General features: G+C 43.3%; 1 protein-coding gene across 2 annotated transcripts in view; it reads right to left on the bottom strand.

Annotated features, from left to right (window-relative positions):
* xxylt1 (xyloside xylosyltransferase 1) overlaps nt 1–15546 on the bottom strand; it is a 153691-nt gene extending 138145 nt beyond the window's left edge. Inside the window, exon 1 of one of the 2 annotated variants that reach the window (XM_041205315.1) lies at nt 14959–15546. In XM_041205315.1, the coding sequence (XP_041061249.1) occupies nt 14959–15465 (507 nt within the window). In that variant the 5' untranslated portion in view covers nt 15466–15546. The remainder of the gene's footprint in view (nt 1–14958) is intronic. The other variant, XM_041205324.1, reaches the window with a different exon arrangement.
* Between the last annotated feature and the right edge of the window lie 9415 nt (nt 15547–24961).

Genomic DNA, 24961 nt, shown 5'->3' with positions numbered 1-24961 from the left:
TTGGGGTAACTGTTCCCTGCTGTGTTTTCCTTGGCAACACCTTGACCAATCAGAATCTACTTGCTAACCAATCAGCACTCTTTCATGCAGTATAAGTTGTTCCTTTTGAAAATTGGTATTCTTGCGTCTGTCCTGATAAGTGCAATATGAAAAGATTTGATAGTATGTCTCTTTTGTCAACAATACTCAAATTTGTACTTTAGTAATGCTAGAAGAACAGAGGGTAGTAAGGACAGAGTGTAAACTCTGGGTGGAGACCTTGTGTTCATCACCAAGATTAGCTCAATAGCACCACCACAGACCAAGCTGGCTGAGTCCTGAAGGACATATCTGCCAGACTGGGTCTGCAGCAGATGGCAAGAGAACAATCTACTCTCTCTCATCCATCTCCCTGTCGGAGATGGATCTATCCATGACTGTATTCATAGCAGTGACCTTGCAGTCCTCGTGGAGACAAAGTCTTGTCATCACACAGACGATACTGTCCATCATGTGTGGCATTAGCACTGTGCTAAATGGCATAGAGTCACAACAGATCTAGCAACTCAAAACTGGGCATCTGAGGTGCTGTGGGTCATCAGCTGCAGATTTAGATTTAATCATGATCTATAATGTCATGGTACAGCATAGCCTCCATTCTACCTTTACCATCAAGCCAGGGGTCCAACACTGGTTCAATAAGGAGTGTAGGACAGCATGTCCAGAACATTGCCAGGCATACCTAAAAATGAAACGCCAACATGGTGCAGCTACAGCACAGGAATACATGCATACTGCTCCTGCTGTTTAGCATGCAATAGACAGGCCTAAGTGATCCCACAAGCAACGGATCAGATAAAAGACCTGCAATCTGGCCACATCCAGTGACAAATGGACAGTTACAAATGGACAAATAAAACTAATGGGATGATGTTGACAGACCCAGCATGTGACTGTAAAAGACAAGGCTTAAGAAATTATCTTCAGCCAGCAAAGTCAAGTGGATGATTCATTACGGCCTCCTCTCAAGGTCACCACCATCATAAAATGCCATTCTTCAGCCAACTTGATTGGCTCCACATGCATATTAAGAAATGACTGAGCATAGTGGATACAGCAAAGGCTATGGGCCCCAGCAAGATCCTGACGGTAATGCTGAACACTTCCGCTTCAAAATCAGCTGTGCCTCTAGCCAAGCCATCCAGGTACAGAAAGCTACAACACTGGTATCTACCTGGCAACATGAAAAATTCCCCAACTATGACCTGTCCATTAACAGTAGAACAAATCCAATTGCTCCTGATCAGCATCTCTCAATCATCAGCAAAGTGATAACAGATATCACTGATGGTGCTGTCGAATGGAATTGACTCACAAATAATAACCTGCCTACCAATACTCAGTTGGGATTTTGACAGGATGAATATGTTCCAAATCTCACTATAGCTTTGATCCAAACACGTACAAAAAGATCTGAATTCCAGAGGAGAGGTGTGTCTGTGCTTGACATCAAGACACCATTTGGTTGTGTGGGGCATCTAGGAGCCCTAGTAAAAGTCGAAGACAATGAGAATTTGGGGAAAAGTCGCCATTGGTTGGAGTGATATCTAGCATAAGGGAAGACGTCGTGGTTGTTCGAGGCCAAGCACTTCAGCCCCAGAACATCCTGCAGGAATTCCTCAGGGTAGAGCCCTAGGCCCAACCATCTTCGGCTGCTTCATCTTTCCCCTGCAACATAAAGTCAAAAACATGGATGTGTATGTTTGCTAATGATTGCACTGTGTTCAGTTTCATTCAGATCTCCTTAGATAATAAGCAGCCCTTACCTACATGCAGCAAGACCTGAAGAACACTCAGGCCTGGGCTGATAAGTGACAAGTAACATTTGTGTCACATAGGACTACCTTCAACAAGAGAGAATTTAATTACTTTCCTTTAACATTCAACAGCATCATCAATCCTCACTATCAACATCCTAGGGATCACCACTGACTAGAAACTTAACAGAATGAGCCACATAAGTGCTGTGGCTACAAGAGCAGGCCAGAGGCTGGGAATTCTGCAGTGAGTGACTCACCTCTCAACTCCCCAAAGCCTGTCTAGGAGCATGGTGGAATAATTCCCACTTGCCTGCATGAGTCCAGATTCAACAACACTCAAACAGCTCAACACCATCCAAAACAAAGCATCCCACTTCATTAGCACCTCATCCACCAACTTTAACATTCACTCCCTCTAACACCAGCACACAATAGCTACAGTGTGCACCAACTGCAAGATGGAATGCAGCAACTCACCAAGACTTCTTTGGCAGTACCTCCCAAACCCACAATCTCTACCACCTAGAAGGACAAGGAAAGCAGATGGAAACACCTTCAAGTTCTCCGGCAGGACACATGCCCTCCTTATTTGAAATTATATTGCTGTTCCCTTATCATCACTGGGTCAAAAACTCAAACTCCCTCTAACACTGTGGATGTACCATCGCCATACGGTTTATGAAAGTGGCTCACCACTACCTACCCAAGGACAATATTGTAAATGCTGTCCACATCCCATGAATTAATAAACCATGGCAATAGTCACAGGTTTCTGTTGTAACTAAGGAGATTGGAAAAGAATCATGATACATTGTACATTTTAACACCTTAAACATTTCTTGAACCAAAAAGAGTGGCTATTTGAATCTGCTCAGCACATCAATCTATTGAGTAAACACTCACCTTACAGGATTTGCTGGCACTGCTGATTCTTCCAGTACTTCAATGAAATATACATGGGTATAAAACAAAACAGTGATAGGACAAACAAATTTACATTGATGACCAATATTGTTCAATTGTGTGCTTGCATCAAGGCAACAAGCAATATTTTGGTTCCTTTCACATCTTAATATTTCACTTTAAGTGATATAATAAATTGACTCAAGATCATCTACACAGTGACTAAGGCATCAGCTTTCCCTCACTTGCTCACTGAGAAAGTAGACAAAGGATGATGGAATCATCCTTTAGTGCAGAGATGTACTCTCCATGTTTATTGATGAATATTCTGATCAGGAGAAGTCAATTTAACTTGTGAAGGGTCATCGATGAAGAGCTCACACAGCATCTTGCTGTTACAGAATGACATCAAAGAATGATTATTTTATTCCAATTCATAGGTGACTTGGATGGGCTCAGTGAAGACAACATTTCAAAATATCACCAGAGCAGTGAGAAAAGTGAACAAGTTGTCAGTCCAAAAGCTTTGGGTGGCAGCCTTTGGAAGGGCTATCACAATGGAGCAGGAGAATAAGCTTGGAAGTGTGGAGGGGATAAAAGTACACAATTTCACCAACATGTCTACACCAACTGAGTTCAACATCAGAGGTAGTTCAGGCATGCAGAGGCAGTTGACCACCTGGAATCAGCAAAGTAGCAATATGTGAGGCAGTGATTGTGTACTCTCATGAAAATATAATAATTGTGATATATTATAAAAATAGGTTAATAGTGGGGTTTGGATTAGTTCCTGTGTGTGTGTGTGTGTGTGTGTGTGTGTGTGTGTGTGTGTGTGTGTGTGTGTGTGTGTGTGTGTGGTGGATTTAATTGAATTGGAGACAGTTAGTCTGAAGCTGGAGCTGAGTTACCAAAAGGGAAGCTAGGTTTGAAATACTAAATACTGAAGCTTTAGAATGTGAGGTGTGAGGAAAATTAGCATTTTTAGATAAATTAGAGTAGTTTGAATTTCAAAGAGATGGGAAGATGGTATAGCTAGCCAGAAGAAGCTAAGCCAAACAGTGTGTTTATTTTTCCCAAAGGCTATGATGAGTACTATGAAAGATTTATGTGAGAAAAGTGAAATTGCAAAGACATATTGGAACAATGGAATTTACATTAAAAAGGGAGAAGGAGATGAGGCTGTGTAAGGGGGAAAGAATTCTAAGATCTAACACAAGTGTGAAAAGCCTCCAGTCTTGATGCATCAAGATGCTGTCTACAGGAACTGAAACTAAGAAAATTAACTTTGTATATCACTGTCCAGGGTATTGCCTGCTTCGCTTGGATCTGTCAAAATTTGTTTTTATGGTTGCCTTAATGGGAGGTGTAACTGGGAGCCTGATTAATTAGGGGGTTTAGGAGTTATTATAGCAGTGATTTGTTGACCTATGTGCGCACTTAAAATCTTTTCTATTAATAAATGTTTATTTTGGTGTTGTAAAAAACCTCCATGTCTCAGTGGACTTATTACTACTGAATTCAAGGCATGCATCGCAAAATAAAATACAAATTGCAAAAAACTTGTTTCAGATTTCCCTCTGGGATTTGAGCAGCTCAGCATTTACCATCCGCTGCGCCATAACAACACAGGTTTATGAAGGCTTGCAGGAAGAGCCTAACATCGACACCCCAGTACCGAAGATCATGAACAAGGGGCAGGAGTACGCCATTCAGCCTCTTGAGCCAGCTCCACCATTTAAGATCATGGCTGATCTGATAGTAACCTCAAATCTGCATCCCACCTACCCCCAATAACCTATCACCACCTTGCTTACTAAGAATCTATCCACCTCCATCTTAAAAATATTCAAAGACTCTGCTTCCAATGCCTTTTCAAGAAGAGAGTTCCAAAGACACACGACTCAATCTCTTACTCTTCTAAACTCCACCAGATACAAGTCTAGCCTGTCCAACCTTTCCTCATAAGACAACCCGCCCATTCCAGGTATTAGTCTGAACTGCTCCCAACGCACTTACATCCTTCCTACTGTACACAGTACTCCACATGTGTTCTCACCACTGCTCTGTATAACTGAAGCGTAACCTCCCTACTTGTATTCAATTCCCCTTGCAACAAATGATAACATTCTAACAGCTTTCCTAATTACTTGCTGTAATTGCACACTAGTCTTTTGCGATTTATGCACCAAAACACCCAGATCCCTTAGCATATCAGAGCTCTGCAATCTCTCACAATTTAGATAATATGCTTCTCTTTTATTCTTCCTTCCAAAATGGACAATTTCACATTTTCCCTCATTATAGTCCATTTGCCAGGCCTTAGCCCACTCACTTAACCTAACTTTTTGTAGCCTCATGTCCTCTTCATAACTTACTTTCCTACTTTTGTGTCATCAGTAAACATGGTCACCATCACATCCATCCCTTCATCCAAGTCATTTATATAAATTGTAAACAGTCACGGTCCCAGCACTGACCCTGTGGCACACCACACGTTACATCTTGCCAACCTGAAAAAGACCCATTTATGCCTACTCTTTGCTTCCTGTTAGCCAGCCAATTTTCTATCCATGCCAATATGTTACCCCCTATACCATGAGCCTTTATTTTCCACAATAACCTTTGATGTGGCATTTTATTAAGTTGCCTTCTAGAAATCTAAGTACAGTACATCCACCAGTCCCCCTTTACCCACAGTATATACTGGAGTTCTTTGAGGAAGTAACAAGTTGGTTAAACATGAATTCCTTTTTACAAAACCATGTTGATTTTGCCTGATTATCTTCAGCTTATCCTAGTGCCCTGCTGTAGCTTCTTTAATAATAGCTTTTTAACATTTTCCCTACAACAGATGAAAGGTAACTGGCCTATAGTTTCCTGCTTTGTCTCCCCCGACCTTTTTGAATAATGGAGTTACATTTGCTACCTTCCAATCTAATGGAACCTTCCCGAAATTAACACCAATGCATCAACTATCTCACTAGTCACTTCTTTTAAGACCCTAGGATGAAGTCCATCAGGACACAAGCACTTGGTCAGCCCACAGCTGCAAAAATTTACTCAGTACCACTTCTCTGGTGATTATAATTACCCGCCCTCCCTTCCATTTCCTGATTTATAGCTGCTGCGGAGGTGTTACTTGTATCCTCTATAGTGAAGCCTGATGCAAAATACCTGTTGAATTCATCTGCCATTTCCTTGTTTTCCATTATCAATTCTCCAGCCTGACTTTGTTTAGGACCAACGCTCACTTTGTTAAATGGTTTCTTTTTAAAATATTTATAGAACCTCTTACTGTTTTTATATTTCTGGCTAACTTTCTCTCGTACTCTAATTTTTCCCTCTTTAAATCTTTTAGTCATCCTTTGCTGTTCCTTATACTCTATCCAATCTTCTGACTTTCCACAATTATATGCTATTTCTTTAAGTTTGAGACCATCTTGAACCTTTCTAGTTAACCACGGATAGTGTGTCTTACTCGTTGGAATGTATCTATTCTGTGCATTCTGAAATATCCCCTTACATGTTTGCCACTGCATCTCTATTGACCTATTCTTAACCTCATTTGCCAATTCACTTTAGCCAGCTCTGCTTTCATAATTGCTCTTAAGAGTTTAAAAAATGAGTCTCGGACCCACTCTTCTCTCCCTCAAACTGAACGTAAAATTCAATCATATTATGGTTGCTACCTAGGGGTGCCTTCACTATGAGATTAAATAATCTCATCTCATTGTACAAATGCCAGGTCTTGTATAGCCTGCTCTCTGGTTGGCTCCAGAACATGCTGTTCTAAGAAACTATCCCAGAAACATTCTATGAACTCCTCATCTGAGCTACCTTTGCCCATCTGACTTTTCCAGTCTGCGTAGATTAAAATCTCCCATGATTATCGTCGTGCCTTTCTGACAAGCTCCCATTATTTCTTCATGCTCCACCCTACCATGTGGTTACTTTTAGACCACTAAAGGGAATGGTAGCATAGTGATTATGTTACTGATTTAATAACCCAGAGGCCCATATTAGTGATCAAGAGACAAATGTTCAAATTCTACACCACTAGTTGAGAAATTTAAAATTCGCTTCATAAACAAACCTGGAGTAAAAAACTAGTAACAGTGACCATGTAATCAGCAGATCGTCATAAAAGGCTGTATGTGGTGACATTGGGACCACAGAGGGCATACTTCTCTCCCATGTGCAATTACAGGACCTGTGTTAATGATGTAGCCCACATATCTAAATCAACTATATTTACTATTACTGGAGATTAAGCATATCTGTAGTAGATAGTATGCGATGTGATGGTGAAATACTGTTTAATCCCCAAATACAGCCTTTAAATAATATTTGGAACCTCAATGCAAACAGGCTGAAAAGCAGCAGCTGTGATTCTGACCACAGAAGATCCAGGCCTGGGACACAGTAACGGGAAACTCAGCCATCCTCACCCCAGGGCCATCCAAACTGAACCCAGGGCCACTGCTACCAGACAAGCCAAGGGAGGAAATGACAGCCAGACCGCCTCACCCCAGGCTCTGAATCCCTGGCTTCCTGGTCCCTGCATCGAGTTGGCACTAAAGATCTCGCTGCGGAATCAGCAGCCCAGCTTCAGCACCAGACAGCTTCAGCACTAGACAATTTCCTGGTCCCAGTGATCCCTGCAGCCAGTGGCATTGAGTGGGAACAGCCCAGCCACTGGGAGGCAGCGAATGGATGTAATACAGGATGAGTGCATATCCGCACATTTGGCTTCAAGGTGGCGTAGAGAGATATGGTCATAAAAAGCCATCAGGTTCGACAGCATCCTTCAGGGAAGGAAACCTACCATCCTTGCGTGATGTAAGATTTCGATACTTTTATTTTTTAGGGTTCTATTTTAGAATTTTGGCTTAGCCTTAAATGGTCCAGTTTAAATTTCTGTCTGCTGAGTAAGACAATTAAATAGTTAAAAACAGTCTGAGAACAGTCACTACAGCTGTCTAGGTGTCAGTTTCTGGTTCAAAACAGCCATGTTTGTTTTAATTACACTATATGCAATTCAAGGCTCCTTTGTCAGCTTTAAAGAAATAAGCAAAAGGTTTGAACTCCGCAACTTGAACTTAATATGACACCTTACCTTTAAGCAAGAAACATTATGTCTTCTAATTAGACTTAGGTTTACAAATGCCTTGATCAATTAACCGTATTTGTAGGACAGTACACCTATATTTTAAAAAGACATTCCTTTCCTGACATTACGATAGGAATTATCACTAACATCAGTTCTTAACTACCTTAGCATCCGTGGGAATAGGTCAATATGTTTTATGTGACTTGTCCACAACAGTTCATAAAAATGATAAGAAACTAACATTGTTTTCACAACTGTTCTGTATCCAGAAGGATATGTAATTTGTTCACAATGGAATGTAACTCCTGGGGCCTAAAGGAAATAAGAAATGGACATTTGTCTCAGGTTACATGACTCCAGTGTTAGAGATGGGGTGACACCAGATGAACTTCACCCTAAGATAATGAACAGAAGTAACTCAGACTATTTCCTTATAAAGGATGTGGAACAGTCAGAATTAGGGATAAAAGTTGGAAACATAGTCTTCATTAGCACAGTTTCACCGTGACTTCTGTGGTGTAATTCTTCTGTGACACAGTTCGAATGTAATGAAACTTCAGAGACAGAAGAAGAAATACATCACCCGTGCGGGCAGCATTCAAGGTATCCTAAGCCCCAAGGGATAAGAAACTTCCACACTGTCTTCACTGCTTTTGTTAAGTATATATAACATCTTGCTTTATGAATAAAGTAGAATTTGTTAACACTGGTGGCTCGTACCTTGTTAGCTCAGGCACAACCAAGGACTCCACTGTTATAAATTAAGAATTTGAGACCTAGATATTTAAATAAGTGCTTTATACCTCACAACCCCCAAAACTTACATTGGTCTGATCTACTTCAAACCCACAGCAATTTATTTGACTCTTAACTGCCCTCTGAAAATGACCTAGCAAGCCACTCAGTTAAGGGCAATTAAGGAAGAGCAATAAATGCTGGCAATACCCACATCCTATGAATGAAGATTTACAAGGGTTTCCAGACATTCATATGGGGCTCCTCAGGGTTCAGACACTTCATTACATAACACTCCATTAAGAGACTCAAAGATTTGCTGTCACCAAAACCATGTGCATACTACCACAAGGAACAGTGAGTCACTGTCAGCAGCAAAGCAACTACACGAGGGTACCCATATTTTCTTTTAGGTTTATTTATATTCCTGGTCAACATTCCTCACTCAACCAAGACTACCACAAACAGATTTTTCTAGTTATTCATTTCATTGCTATCGTGGTTGCTGCACTATGACATCATAGTCATTCAGTCATTGTGTACTATGATGAGATAAGGCATTACGTAAATGCAAATACTGCATTACTGATCAGAGATAGGTACTAACCTGCATAAAACATTACAAGGAAAAGGACTGAATTATAATGGATAGTTGGAGTCGGACTCAATGCTGTCAACAGCAAGCCTGAAAGTATGAGAAATTAAAATACAGAAAGACACAGGATCCACCCTTGCTTTTTTGATTTATACAGTAAAATTCAGTAAGCATATCTTTTTAATGCAATTGTGGATTTTCAGTGATATTTCATTGCGAGTCACAGAATATGGCAATGACTGGAACATTATAGCATGCATCACACAATACATTTGTGAGCAAACACCCTTCCCATGCTCTCAGATCTGTATTGCAAAGTTGTTGGAAACCAAAAGTTTCCACACAAATATCTACTCAAAGTAAATACAAGAAAGCAAATATTATTTAACCTTCTTTGGCCTGTGACGGAACACTGTTTTTCTCCTCCTCTGAAAACTCTGCTGATTCATTAAAATGAATTTTTAGTGATACTTCCATGAATAATACCACAAGTTTTTGTAGAAAAAGTACAAAATGCACTTCCAACTGGGCAATTAAAAAAGTAAACTTTGTTAAAAAAGGGATATGCTATCAAAGCTTTTCGTCTTGCACTCATCAGGATAGTTCACAAGAAATTAACAACTGCAACGGGGGAAAACAGTCATACTGCATGAGTAGAGAGTGCAGATTGGTTAGCAAGCCGACTCTGATTGGTGGACACGTTGCCATGAAGAATGCTACACGGGACAGTTAACGGCCCAGCTTTGTTCAAATTCAAACCAGGCAGGTCGACTGATTGGTCAAGATATTGCTCTGGGAATGAGCCACGGAATGACTGTTTCCCTGAGCTTTTGTTTATAGTTGAAAAAGGTGTGCAGTGTGGATGTGCAAAGGGCAGGGTCGTGTGTGTGAACATATGCATGCTAGAAACCACATAAGTGAGCCATGCTGCAAACCCGACTGACAATCTTATATTGGTTTTCAGTGTAAGTCTTAGCGCAATCAGGATTGTTTAGATGTGATTCTGTGATTGGACAACAACTAACGTTGGATACAACGCAAGTAGGGCTGGTTGAGTATGGGCAGTGCTTTGCCTGTTGCGAACAGCTGCAGGGGAGTGCGGTTTGATATGATCTGCCAATCATTGGAATGCATTGTGGCTCACCTGATCAACTCTAAAGCCTGAGGGATTTACCTATGGGTATGAAAGCTTCAAGCCTGTCTACACGATCCTACTGTCACCAAGAGCTGGATCACTGCCTGGAATCTTAACTGTTGCTGGTGAGGAACTACTGTTATTACTCTATAGCACAAAGTTCCTAAAATAATAATCTTCTATTAGCGAAAAGTGAGTTTATTTACAGAGTGATCCTAACCAACTAAAAACAGGTCACATCTACACAAAACCATACAATGACCCAAAGTGCTCAGACTGACGTTTGGCCCTCTGTTCTCAGACACATGTACATAATGCCCCTCTTGCTGCCCCAGAGAAGGTGGAAGCAGCCTACTCATTTCTCTGGCTTTGCAACTCTGATTATTGTGATGGTCATCCTGGTCTTGGAGGAATTCATTGGGACCTGCTCTGCCTGCATCTCTGCAGGGGCAGATGCCACCACAGATATCACCTCTGTCAGAGGAAGCAGAGAATGAGGATGAGAGACCCTCATCCTCTTCTAGCACATCCTCAGCCCTTCACTGGCAACTCAGCTGGCTTGAAGGAAGCTATAGCTGGCATCCCCTCAAGCCACCTGCACAACTGGCCTGTCCAGCCTGCAAAGCACTTCAGTGCACAGGTTCTGAACCAACTGGCCCAGGCTAGAGTGCCCTACAATCTGTGCATGACAGAGCACTGCTCCTGCATACCCTGGAGGTGCTTCTGCAAATGGCTCTCCATGAGGTTGGCCAGTTGCTCACTGGATGAGCTGATGCATTCAAAGCTTCGACAGATGGTCAAGCTCATCTGCTCCATGGACTCTTGCATTTGCAGAGTCAGAGTCTGCCCGCACAGCTGCAGGGAACTCTTGACAGGTGGAAACACATGTGCTCCTACCACTCTGGGTACCAAGTGCCAAACTGTGATTTCTATGTCCCTCCCCATCACTGCCCACTCTCCCTCCTCAAAAGGGGAACTTACCCACAGATGCCCATTACTCTGCCACTTCCTCCTGCATACTAGTTCTGTTCCTCACCCAGTGCCACCATCTTTAAGCATACAGAAGGACTCAGCAGAGGTGGTAGTATCTGCACTGATGGATGGTGCACAAGTCTGAGAATGCATCCTCGAACATGTATTCCTCCTGTGCCTGTCCAAGGGATGTTTGCATTGCCTGGGGTTGCTGGATACTGCTGGGTCCTGTTTGTGACAGGAGGAGCTCATGAGAGTCAGCTTTGGAGAGCCTGAAGGCTCCACTGTGTTGAGGCTTTCCACACCACTGTGCTTCCGGACAAGGTGTCACACGAGGCTACCATTGCCTTCCACCACCAGCACCCCTCCCCACCAAACCATGTGTGCATGGGCACCTGAAATGTCAGTCTCGCTATCACCAAACTCCTCCAGCAGCAACATACTTGCGATTTCTACTGACTATCTCCTTGACTGGCCTGACAGGCAGCACAAGGGGAATCCCTCCCCCAGTTTTCACCATCTCACAGGCATTATTTGACAATTTTTCCTGCAAGGAAAAAAGGAGTGGATAAACAACTGCAGTCCTGCATGCAGAAGGGCAGTTTCTCCAGATGGTTAGAGGCTGAAATCTACCATTGTCACCTGTTTCCAGAAGCTTCTCCAAGGGCTCAGCAAGCTGCTGGGCACAGACTCCTTCAAAGTTAAGGAGCAGCATGTGTCCTGTGTCTCCTCTGAGTGTTATAGGGTCTAGGCCCATTTGGTGAGGGTTTCACTCACCTTTCCAGGCCAAAGAAAGATGCAGTGAATCAATGCTTGCCAATATGCTCTGGTCACTTACAAAGCTTTGCAATTCCCAGCTGGACCAGCTGTTGCAGTAAGGGGCAGTCTTCACTCCTCCACAAAGATGATGTTCTGCCTCTCCTTCACCACACTGATGAGCGATTGGAGAGCGACATCCAAAATCCTTGGAGGAAGTCCTGTCCTGGCACTCCTGGGTGAGTGATCACTGCGACATTCTGGAAGTGGAGTGGAGGTGTTAGAGTTCAATTGTGCGTTTGCTTCATCCTAGGTATATCATCAGCTAGGAAACACTCCAGAAATGCGAACAGCTAGTGAGCTCGCGGTTACAGGCCAATGATACATGCCTCATGTTTAGGCTAGGTTGCCTCTATCAATATGTACAGGCCAGCATGGAACAGCGTCCTGCTGTGTGGCAAAGTTAGTCAGTGGTTGATCTCTTAACTTCACATCATCCAATAGGAGTGAAGAGTGCCCAAAGCATTGCTCATTCAATGGCCTCATCTTTAGAATCTTCACACAGAGAAGTTGGGAGAGGCTCTTTAATTCAGGGTGGCATGTGGTGAGGGGCCCCTCAAAGCAGGCAGTCTGTTCAATTGTACCACTTTGCTAGCACCTGCATTAGCTCCAAATTGCAGCCTGCACACACATGCAGGGAAGGATAGAAAGCAAAGGGCCATTACTCAGCAGGTACAGCATAGGCCTTATTCTACGTTGAACAGGTGTACAGCCACACAAATAAAAGTTAAAAGTAACACACTGATAAAACTAGCTGAATGCAACAGTTAAGATTTAAAAGGGAGCATTGCTTCTATCTCCTTGTATTCTAGTGTCATAGAAACAAGCCCTTCGGCCCATCGTGTCTATGCCGGCCATCAGGCACGTAAATATTCTAATCCCATTTTCCAGCGCTTGGCCCATAGCCCTATATGCCTTGTCATTTCAAGTGCTCATCTAATTACTACTTAAAATGTCGAGGGTTCCTGCCTCTACCACCCCCTCAGACAGTGTGTTCCAGATTCCAACCACCCTTGGGGGTTCCAACCACCTTCTGGATAGAAAGGCCAACATTCTACAAATCTTTTTTTCTGCTATGACATTTAATGATCTATGTACATAGATCCAAGGCCTCTACTGTTTTAGCCTTTCACCATTTAGAAAGCACACTGTTTTCTCCTTTTTAGGCCCAAAGTAGTGACCTCACACTTGCCTACAATAAAATCTGTCACAGTTTTGCCTAATTAATCTATCACGATCTCTAATTGTATGCTTTCATCTACACTGTTTAAAATAAAACCTAAATTTGGATATATGTGGCTTTTTAATCTCAAAGTCATTAATAAATGCAGATCACTGAGGGTCACCACCATTCACACCCTACCAATGACAGTATCTGCCCATTATCCCAACTCTCAAACAGCTAATTACATTTTCCTTCAATTCCATGAGCTTCAATTTTAGTTAACGATCTTTTGAGGGACTTCATCAAATGCTTTATGGACATCCATCTCAACAGCCATAGACATTCCCTGTTCACTACTTTAACCGCCTCTTAAAAAAAATTCAATGGGTAAATCATTGCTGCCGAACCATTTACAAATCCATGCTAGTTCTCTCTAATCAGCTGACAAATTAAGTTACTCCATCCTTAATTATAAACTTTAGTAATGTCCTGACAGATGTTAGTCTAACTGCTCTATAATTCCCTGATTTCCGCTCTCATCTATCTTAAGTAGCTGAGAGATGTGCGCCATTTTCCACTCTGATGGAATGGTTCCTGAACTAAGAACTTTGGAAGATCATAAAAGCAAAATACTGCAGATGCTGGAAATCTTGAAATAAAAACAGCTGGAAAAACTCAGCAGGTCCGACAGTATCCGTGGAGAGGAAGACAGAGTTAACGTTTCGAATCCCTATGACTCTTCATCAGAATTAAAGAACAATAGAAATGAGGTGAAATATAAGCTGTTAGAGGGGGGTGGGACAAGTGGAACTGGATAGAGGGCCAGTGATAAGTGGAAGCAAAGAAGAGATTGCCAAAGATGACATAGACAAAAGGACAAAGGGGTGTTGATATTAGCTAAAGGATGTGCTAATGGTGACATTAAGGGTGGAAAGCAGGATGAGCAAGTGACAGATAGCCCTAGTGGGGGTGAGGTAGGGATCAAAATAGGCTAAATGGTGGCGATAAAACAATGGATGGAAATAAATTAATAGAAATAGGTGGGGAAAGAAAAATATATTTTTAAAAAATATATAAATTCTAAGAAAAAAGGGGGACCGGAAAGGGGGTGGGGTTGGAGGAGAGAGTTCATGATCTGAAGTTGTTGAACTCAATGTTAAGTCCGGAAGATCATAGTTAAGTTCTCACCAACTTCCTTTAAAACCCAGGAAGGCAAGCCATTTCTGGTCCTACAAGCCATATATTCAAACCAAACATAACATAGCTTTGTGGATACGCATCAACTGAAACTTCCTTGACAAAGATGAAACGTTGTAACGTCGGTGCTTTCAAGTTCAACATTGCCTTATAAATTACGTCAAACACAATTTTACACATCACTGTCAATGAGGAAACCGAATCAAATGTTCAAACTCGGGTAGTGTCTCTCAGGGGTTTATCCGTCCGTTCAATCTAACCAAAATCCATTCAAAACAATATACACAAAGACAGCGTAGAAGACTGTTAGTGCCGAGGTCACTGGACAGAGCAGGAGAGCCGGCCCATATAGACCGCAGACCAACTTGGGAAGGTACCTGGTACTTGAGGGCTTGGCCTAAATAGCCAAGTGGCTATGGTACTGTGTTTGTAACCCCAAGATCAAGAGTTCAAATCTCACAGTGGCAAACTATGAAACAATGTAACTTCATCTGAAACAGATGGAAACGGGTTTGTACTCGGAAGAGATACCTGGTACTTGAAGGCAGCGCCTTGCAGCAGTTCTTGCAGAAGGGGTTCTCCTATTTTCTTGCTAGGCATGTCAGCAACAAAATGTAGATGGAGCACCTCGTTATCCTTAAACATCGCGTGTTTCACCATCGACTTAATGGCAACCATAATTTTTTCTTGAAAACCGTAGTTTTTGTCAACCTTGGTGAACATCATGAGAGCATGAAACTGCGCCGTCTCTTTCCCGGCGGTCTTCCCCGGCTCGCTGTTAACAAACGGGGCGCTTCCGGGAGGCTCCGCCGCTTTTTTCCCGCTGAGATTCACCGTCAGCTGAGCATCGCCCTGTACACTCTTTCCTACCTGGTTTTCTTTCATTCGCCTGGTAGCGCTGGAAAAATTTTCATGGTTGGATCCAAAGTAGTAAAAGGCAAACACCGCGAGTGCAGCAGCAAAGAGCAGCGCAAACTGGTAGGAGCGGCAAAAGGTGAACTTGGCCTTACTCTGGACAATCTTCCTCCACAATCCCATTGTTCAGTGACAGTGCCCAGAGCAGTTGGAGCCTCGGGGCAACTTTAGATCCACTTCCAGCTTCTCCCACAGGAAAGAGCCATGGCGAAGCTGATAGGTGAAAAGACAAGCCAATCGGAGGCAGGGTTAACCACCAGTACTAACCAATCAAGTGCCGTGCTGCGTGTGACGCGCCTTCAATGAGATGTGCAGCAGCCAATGAAAAGACACCTTTCAGGAACTGCCCAAGGAGTTTAAAGTGCCGACGAGGGATTAGGATTAATGGTATATATGATAATGTAGATAAAGACATCACAGAATCGTTACGGTGCAGAAGGAGGCCATTCGTGTCTGTACCGGCTCTCTGAACATTTTAATTTAGTGCCAATCTCCTGCCTTTTCCCCGTAACCCTGCACGTTGTTCCTATTTAAATAATCATCCAATACCCTCTTGAATGCCTCAAAAACATGGGATTGTCGTTGTATGCAGGTGATAGTGCAATTTGCAAAAGAGGCACAAATATTAAGTATGTACTGAATAAATTTCAAGTGGGGTACTGGTCTAAGCTCTAGGGGTTTAAAATTTCTAAATCAAAAACTCAGGCAGTTTTCTTTACAAGAAAGGAAATCTGGAAGGCAATGTTTTGTATCAATACCATAAACCAATCGAGGTGGTAAAGGTGTTTACATTTTTAGGGATGTGGTTTGATTGCACTCACATGGAAAATACTTATTGAAACAATAGCATTAAGTATAAAAAGTGATTAATTTAATGAGATGTATTGCTGGATATGATTGGGGAGTGAATAAGGGAACTTTATTAAGAATGTATCAAGCAGTGATATGATCAGTGATTTTTAAAATTTGTTTTATGGGATGTGGGCGTCACTGGCGAGGCTGGCATTTATTGCCAATCCCTAATTGCCCTTGTTCAGTGGGCAGTTAAGAGTCAACCACATTGACTATGGATGCCAGGCATGTGGATCAGCAGCAAAAGCCTTATTGTATAAATTGGACGCAATTCAGTCTCAATCATTGAGAATTTGTTCTGGTGCTTTTATTTCTTCTTCAGTAATAGCTCTACAGGTGGAGAATGGAGAAATGCCTCTTGAATTGAGGAGAACGTGGATGGATTTGAAATATTGGGTGAACATGGTAGTGCAGAAAGACAAACATTTAATTAAAAGTGTTCTTCAAGATAGTTGGGAGAACAGATCGCAAATAAGGGGAAAGATTTGGGGAAAAGAGTATGTGATTTAGTGGAAGAATTGGCTCTACAAGTTTTTAATATAAGCATACATGCATGCTGGTCAGTAGTTCCACCCTGGTATGTTTAATATCCAGAAGTTGATGTTACAATATTGGACAAACTTAAAGGAAATAGTATAGATTTTAATTTAAAATAAAAACAGAAAATGCTGAAAAAACTCAACAGGTCTGGCAGCATCTGTGGAGAGAGAAACAGAGTTAACATTAGAGTCCATCTGACTTCTTCAGAGCTAAAGAGAAGTAGAAATGTGATGGAATTTGTACTGTTGAAGCGGGTTGGAGCAGGTAAAGCAGGATAGAAGGTCAGCAATAGGTGGGGACTGAGGAGAGATTGACAAAAATCAAGGACACGACAAAGGGGATGTTAATGATAATGGTAAGGGCTAAAGACGGTGCTGATAGTGGCATAAAGGTGGGAAAGCAGAATGTGCTTATAGCAGAACAAGGGTCAGCACTCTGTGAAAGAACAATATGGAACAAGTGACAGAAGGCCTTTTTGGGGTGGAGTGAGGGGGGTGGTGGTTGGGGAAAAAAGGATAGAAAAGGGATAAAAAAGGGATAAAACAATTAATAAATGAATAAAAATAAGTGAACAAAAATAAATAAATAAAAAGGGTGAAGATAGAGGAGAGAATTCACAGTCTGAAGTTGTTGAACTGAATGTTAAGTCCAGAAGGCTGTAAAGTGCCTAATCAGAAGACGACGTATGTTCCTCCAGTTGCGTTGGACTCCATTGGAACGTTGCAGCAGGCCAAGGATGGACATGTGGGCATGAGAGCAGGGTGGTGTGTTGAAATGGCAAACGACAGGAAGGTCTGGATCATGTTTGAGGACAGACCGAAGGTGTTCTGCAAAGCGGTAACCCAGTCTGCATTTGGTCTCCAATGCAGAGGTGACTGCATTGGGAGCAGCGAAAGCAGTAGACCAAATTGAAGGAGGTGCAAGTGAAGCACTGCTTCACCAGAAAGGAGTGTTTGAGCCCTTGGACGGTGAGGAGGGAGGAGGTAAAGGAGCAGGTGTTGCACCTTCTGCAAATGCACGACAAGGTTCCGTGGGAGGGAGATGAGATGTTTGGGGTGATGGAAGAGTGGACCAGGGTATCATGGAGGGAATGGTCCCTATGGAATGCAGACGGGGGCGGGGGCGGGAGTGGATGTTTGGTGAGGGGATGATGTGTTTGGTGGTGGCATCATGCTGGAATAGGCAGAAATGGCGGAGGATGATCCTTTGGATGCAGAGGCTGGTGGGGTGAAAAGTGAGGATTTGGTCCTGGGAGGGAGGGGAAGAGGTAAGGGCAGAGGCACAGGAGATGGGTCGGACATGGTTGAGGGTCCTGTTAACCACAGTGCGGGAGGAAACCTCACTTAAGGAAGATGTCTCAGAAGCCTAGTTTTGGAAAGTGGTGTCATCAGAACAGATGCGACGAAGGTGAAGGGAATGAGAAAATGGGATGGAGTCCTTACAGGAAGCAGGGTGTGAGGAGCTGTAGTCGAGGTAGCTGTGGGAGTCAGTAGGCTTGTAATGAATATTGATGGACAGTCTAGCACTAAAAACAGGAGACAGAGAGGACAAGGAAGGGAAGAGAAATGTCAGAGATGGACCATGTGAAAGTTATAGAGGGGTGGAAATAGGAAGCAAAATTGATACATTTTTCAGAGAGGGAAGGGGGGGCGGAGAGAGAGGAGAGAGAGGGGATGAGGGGGGAGGGAGAGGAGGAGTGAGGGGAAGATAGGGGAGATGGGGTGGGGACAGAGAGGGGATGAGGGGGGAGGGGGGAGAGAGGGGGGAGAGGGGAGGGGAAGAGAGAGAGAGAGGGCATGAGGGGGGAGAGAGAGAGTGGACGGGGGAGGAGAGGGGACGAGGGGAGGAGAGGGGACGAGGGGGGGGAGAGAGGACGAGGGGAGTGAGAGAGAGGACGAGGGGGGTGAGAGAGAGAATGGGGGGGAGAGAGGGGATGGGGGGGGAGAAGGGGACGAGGTGGGGGAGAGGGGACGGGGGGGGAGAGGGGACGAGGGGGGGGAGAGGGGACGGGGGGGGAGAGGGGACGAGGGGGGGGAGAGGGGACGAGGGGGGAGAGGAGACGAGGGGGGAGGGAGAGGAGATGAGGGGAGGGAGAGGGGATGAAGGGGGAGTAAGAGAGGGGGAAGGAGAGGAAGATAGGGGAGACGGAATGGAGAGGTTCGGGGGTGGACGGGGGACAGGGAGTGGGGGGGGTGAGGGGGGAGAGGTGGATGGGAGAGGGTGAGAAGGGGAGGGATTATTCATAGGTGGGGTGGGGTGGAGGATTATCCAGACTGGTGGGGGAGATCTGGGTACTATCCAGACCGTGTCGGGGTGGGGGTGGGGGTGGAGGTGGAGGTGTGGGGTGCTTTCCTGACTGTTTTGGGGGGAGGTTGGTGGGCAATGCTGATTGTGTAATGTGGGTGGGTTAGTATCCTGACTCTGTTAGTGGGGGGATACTGATTGGGTGGGGTACTATCTAGGCTGTGTCATGGGGGTGGGGTACTATCCAGACTGTGTCAGGGGGGCAAGTACTATCCAGATTGTTTGGGGTGGGGGTGGGGGTGTTGTTGTCCAGGCTGTGGGAGCACACTGCATATGTGCGAGAATCAAAGATTTAAAATATGGGACAAACGCCGTGTTGGCCGCAAAGCCCGGTACACAGAACAATCACTTCAAATGAAATATACAACGGTTAGTCACCCTGAAACGTGCCAACCTGAGGATAAATAGCAAAAGTTTCAGAAAAGGCCACAATTCAAAAACTGCCCAAAATATAACACCGTAATTGCTCTAAAAATGTAGTGTAATGTAGTGCAATCAACATTCCTTCATTCTGTTAGGGGTATAGCAGAAGGAGTTAATTTTAATGGTGTGAATGAGATACAGTATACGTCATCACAGGAATTGATACAAGGTCTCATGATCTTGCTCTCTCTTGTAGACTTCATAGCAAGATGAAGTCACTCATAGATGTTTCTCAATAAAGCTAACATTTTCCTTACCTCAGCAGACTCTTAAATATTCTGTGTTAGCACAACAAGACCAAGAATATTATATGGTGGTAGCAAGTGAAAGAACAAGCATGGAAAAATCTCTATTACCAGAAAGCTTCAAGCAGGTCGCAGGTCTCAACCAGGCAGAAGCATGGCTGAACTGGTGCTGAGATGTACCAGGTATCACACTGCATCAAGCCTCACAGTGAAGCCAAGCAGCAAGCAGGTCAGTATGCTGTTATATGCGATAGGTGGCTGTGCAGACAGTATCCTAGTCAAGCGAGTGATCGACAAAGAAAAACCAACATCTGATGAAGGAATAAAAACACTTGATGCCTACTTCAATCTGTGAAAGACTACCATTGTCGAGTGGACCTAATTTAACAAGCATACCCACAACAAGGGGAAAGTATTGATACATATATCAACGATCTGTATAGATTTGCTGAAAACAGTGAATATTACAGATTAAACATTTAATTAGTCAGGGACAGAATTGTTGTCAGAGTCTTGGATGAAGCATCGTCTGACCATTTGGGATGATTTAACCTTAACAAAGACAATTCAACAGATCAGACAAGCTGAGGTCAGGAAGCAAAATCAATCAGTGATTCGGGGTGCTAGGGAGAACCATATCTCAAAAACTACTGACTATGTTAAATTTGAAAGTGGAGTGGTAGCTGTATAAAAGCAGGGGCGGCAGAAGATCATTCATAAACTACCCCAGCTGACTGTAATCGGTGCAGTGGGAAAAAATACAGATGTGAAAATTGTCCCGCCAAAGAGAAAATATCAATGATACTGAAATGTCTTGGGGAGACTCAGGAACCAAGCGGAAGCTACTGGAGTGCTGATACCCTAGTGGAATGAAACAAGACACTCATTAAGTTAGACACAGGTGCAGCAGTTTTGATCCTTTCAGATGTTGAACTCTGGTTAGAGACAAGTTCTCTTCAGCAATCATGCAAAAAAAACACATGTACCAGGAGGTATAGAACTCAAGGTCATAGGACAACTGAATGCAACCCTTCCATATAGAGAGAGTAAAATCACTGATACCTTATATGTGATCCTAAACCAGAGTTTTCACTCTTAGGAAGGAAAGCTTGTACTGACTTACACCTGACTTGCTGAGTAGAGGAACTGGAAAGCCAAGAAGGTCAACTAAAAGCTTCAGAGCTAAATTTCCACAACTCTTCACTGGTCTAGGAAAACTGAAGACAGCACATCGTACTGCTCTACATCCTGAAATGAAGCCAGTGTGTCTGTTTACATCCAGAGAAGCTCCTTATCCACTCTTGCCAAAGGTAAAGAAGGAAATTGAGTCAATGTTGAAGCAAGGGATAATTTCACTTGTGACAGAACCAACATGTTGATGCTCGGGGATGGTCCCTGTGCCTAGATCTGTTGGATTTATCAGAAAATGAGTAGATCCTACCCAGTTGAACAAAGCAGTTGAACGCAAAGTTCTTCTTGTGTCGTCTGTGGACGAGAGCCCAGCAAAATTGGGAAAGAGTTGAATCTTCACAAAGCCAGATGCAAAGACTGGTTTTTGGCAACTACCCCTCAATGAAGAGTCTTAAGTTGCTCTCAGCCTCCATTACACCATTTGGGAGATTTTGTTTCAACAGATTAACCTGCAGCATCACTTCAGCGCCAGAAATCTTTCAGAGGATAACATCAAGTATCATAAAAGGACTGGATAGAGTTGTATGTCACATGGCTGATGCCCTGATCCATGGATCCTCTCAGACAGAACATGACACTGGAGTGTGAGCTGTGCTACATGCCTTGCTAGAGGGGACAGGACTTACACTCAACAACAAATACAAATTCTTGCAGCCAACTGTCTAGATCCTTCAGCGTATTGTGGATGCATCCGGTGTCAGGGCTGATCCACAGAAGGCAAGAACAATCAACGAGTTTTAAGCTCCTCGGAATGTGACTGAGCTCCAGAGATTCCTGGGTATGTTAAACCAAATCGGAAAGTTCTTGCTCAACCTAGCTGACATCAATGAGCCACCACATCAGCTGTTACCACAAGACAATACATGGTGCTGGGAGGAAGCACAACAGAGTTCTTTTGAAAAAATAAAAGAGCTGCTGATATCACCTGATTTTAGCTCACTATGACCCAGAGCTATTCACTATCATTGCTACAGATGCATCAGGATTGGCAGCTGTGCTCTTTCAGATTAAGACGGAAGAAAATGTAGACCAGTTTACGACAAATCCTGTTTACTTACAGAATGAACAGAAATATGCAGTGAAAGGATCATTAGCTGCTCACATGGGTTTGTGAAAATTTTGCAGATTAATTCTTGATCTCCAGGATAGAGACAGACCATAAACCCATTAGTGACACTTTTAAATTCTAAGGAGTTAGCAAAAATGGCTCCATGAGTACAACAATTCAAATTGAGGGTGATGAGGTTTGATGCAAAGACAGTCTGTTCTGGGAAAACAACAGACCACAGCAGATACTTTGACCTGTACCTCAGTGGCAAGACCTAAACAGGGTGATGTAGCCCTTGAAGCAGTAGAAACCTTTGCATTGACAACAACAACAACTCTACCAGTAACAACTCAGCAACTGAGTGGTGCACAAAAATCTGATGAAGGACGTGCTCAGGTCAGAGAGTAATGCATCAAATGATGGCCAGCATACATGCCACACAATTCCATTCTCAGACAATACCATGAACAGAAAGGACATCTTAGTGTAGTTGATGATTTCCTCACCTTTAGGAGAGAATGGTCATTCTGAGTCTCGATATACTGCAACAACTGCACCATGGATATTTGGGCATCAAAAAACATTGAACCAGAGCAATGTATTCTGTTTGGTGGCCCAGTCTCTCAAAGACATTGGAAGAGATGATATCAAACTGTGTTACTTGTGCTATTCATCATCAGGAGACAAGAACCATTGATGGCATCTTCCTTTCCATCAAGGCGACAGGAATGTCTTGGGATGGACCTCTTTGAACACAGAAGTAAGAAATTCTTGATCATAGTAGACCACTATTCCAGATGGATAGAACTTCAACAACTACAGGGTCACACTTCTGAAGCAGTGATTACATTGCTGAAGGAGATATTTACAACACATGGAACCCCAGACCTTGTAATCTCAGACAATGGACTGCAATTTTCCAATGAGTACTTTAAAGAGTTCACAACATCATATGGATTTGTCCATGCTACCAGTGCACCAAGATACCTCCAGATTAATAGCAAAGCTGAAAGAAGAGTGTGTACAGTGAAAGCATTGCTGAAGAATGATAACATCCAACTTGCACTTCTGAGCTATCGTTCAACTCCACTCCAAAATGGTTTAGCATTATGTCAACTCCTAATGGGAAGGAGACTGAGAACAATTCGCTACTCTCCCACACATGCTCATGTTGTATGTACAATGATGACTTGGACAAGGTGAGAGAGAAAGAGGATGAGTATCATTCCAACCAGATGTGTAACTATGACAAACATCATAAAGCACGCAAGCTACCAGACCTCCGACCAGGAGAGCCAATTTAGATCCAAGAGCAAGCTCACTATGGACAAGTGGTTGAACAGACCCCACATCCATTACCTCATACAAACAGATAATGGTACAATGAGACAAAGCAGATGTGTACTAGTTGTCATACAGAAGCAACCTCCTACACAGTCAAAGTAGTCATCAATACAATAAAACAGCCCAGAGATGTTGCGTGCAACGAGAGATCCAGATGACTACTAGACTTGTGAACCCGAGTCATCTAAAAATTCTCCTTCTGCCAGCAGAGCCTGAGAGATCACAAGCAGAACTGAAATACCGAATCTACTCCAAAGGAACAAAGGACCTGGTCAGGTAGACTAATGACACCGCCACAGCGGTTGTCCCTGTAAAAAAGAAATTGAAGTCAGAGACTTTGGAGAGATGTAGTATCAAGGGGATTATAGAAACTTGGGGGAAGCTATAGTATAAGGGGTCAATTCTAACTGTGAGATATTTTATTGAGACACAGTATACATAAAGGTTGCGCGCTTTATGACGAATGCAATGTTTCATGATCTTGCTCTCTCTTGTAGCCTGCATGGCAAGATGAAGTCACTATAAGATGTTTCTCAATAAAGTGAACATTTTCCTTACCTTACCAAACTCTGTAAATATTCTGTGTTAGCACAAGGAGGCCAACAATATTATGGACAGGGGGGTGGGGTGATAAAAGTATATGAAACCCTAAAGGACAAATACACAAGATTAATTTTCAAATATACAAGTCTCCCTGTGCCTCACCACTTTAACTAATCTCCCATTCACATTCTGACCACTTTGTAGTGGCTTCTTCCACCAAAGCTCAATTCCAGCTTCAGGAACAGTACATCCTCTTCCTTCTGGCACTCCACAGCCCTCTTGTTGGCATCACCTGCTCAACAGAAACTTGCATAGATTGGCACCTTTTCCATCACCTTGCTTCTGAGGTCTGCACCATGGTTGAGCTGCTAGTCCTGTTGCCTAAGGCCATTGTCTAAATAGGGAAATCTAGACAAATTCACCTACTTTTAAAAGTTACCTGGAGGACACTTGTAACTGCTTTAAAATTTGAGGCTCCAGGTCCCTGAGTGACTTTTCTTGGCGATATCATGCAGGATTGCGCTCCTCTTGTGTCCATTGTTCAGTTTATTCCCACTGCCCAATCACCTGGAAAATTGGTCCTAGGCCCATCATCAGCTGCTTCATCAATGACCTTCCTTCCATCATAAGGTCAGAAGTAGGGATGTTCGCTGATGATTGCACGATGTTCAGCACCATTCGCGATTCCTCAGATACTGAAGCAGTCCATGTCCAAATGCAGCAAGACCTGGACAATATCCAAGTTTGGGCTGACAAGTGGCAAGTAACATTCATGCCACACAAATGTCAGGCAATGACCATCTCCAACAAGAGAGAATCCAACCATCACTCTTGACGTTTAATGGCATTACCATCACTGAATCCCCCACTATCAACATCCTGGGGATTACCATTGACCAGAAACTGAACTGGACTAACCATACAAATACTGTGGCTACAAGAGCAGGTCACAGGCTAGGAATCATGTGACAAGTAACTCACCTCCTGACTCCCCAAAGCCTGTCCACCATCTACAAGGCACAAGTCAGTGTGATAGAATATTCTCCACTTGCCTGGATGAGTGCAGCTCCTACAACACTGAAGAAGCTGGACACCATCCAGGACAAAGCAGCCCGCTTTGTTTGTGGAT

Source organism: Carcharodon carcharias, chromosome 2, assembly GCF_017639515.1.
Source record: "Carcharodon carcharias isolate sCarCar2 chromosome 2, sCarCar2.pri, whole genome shotgun sequence".
Lineage (NCBI taxonomy): Eukaryota > Metazoa > Chordata > Chondrichthyes > Lamniformes > Lamnidae > Carcharodon > Carcharodon carcharias.
This window is presented reverse-complemented; position numbering and strand designations above follow the sequence as displayed.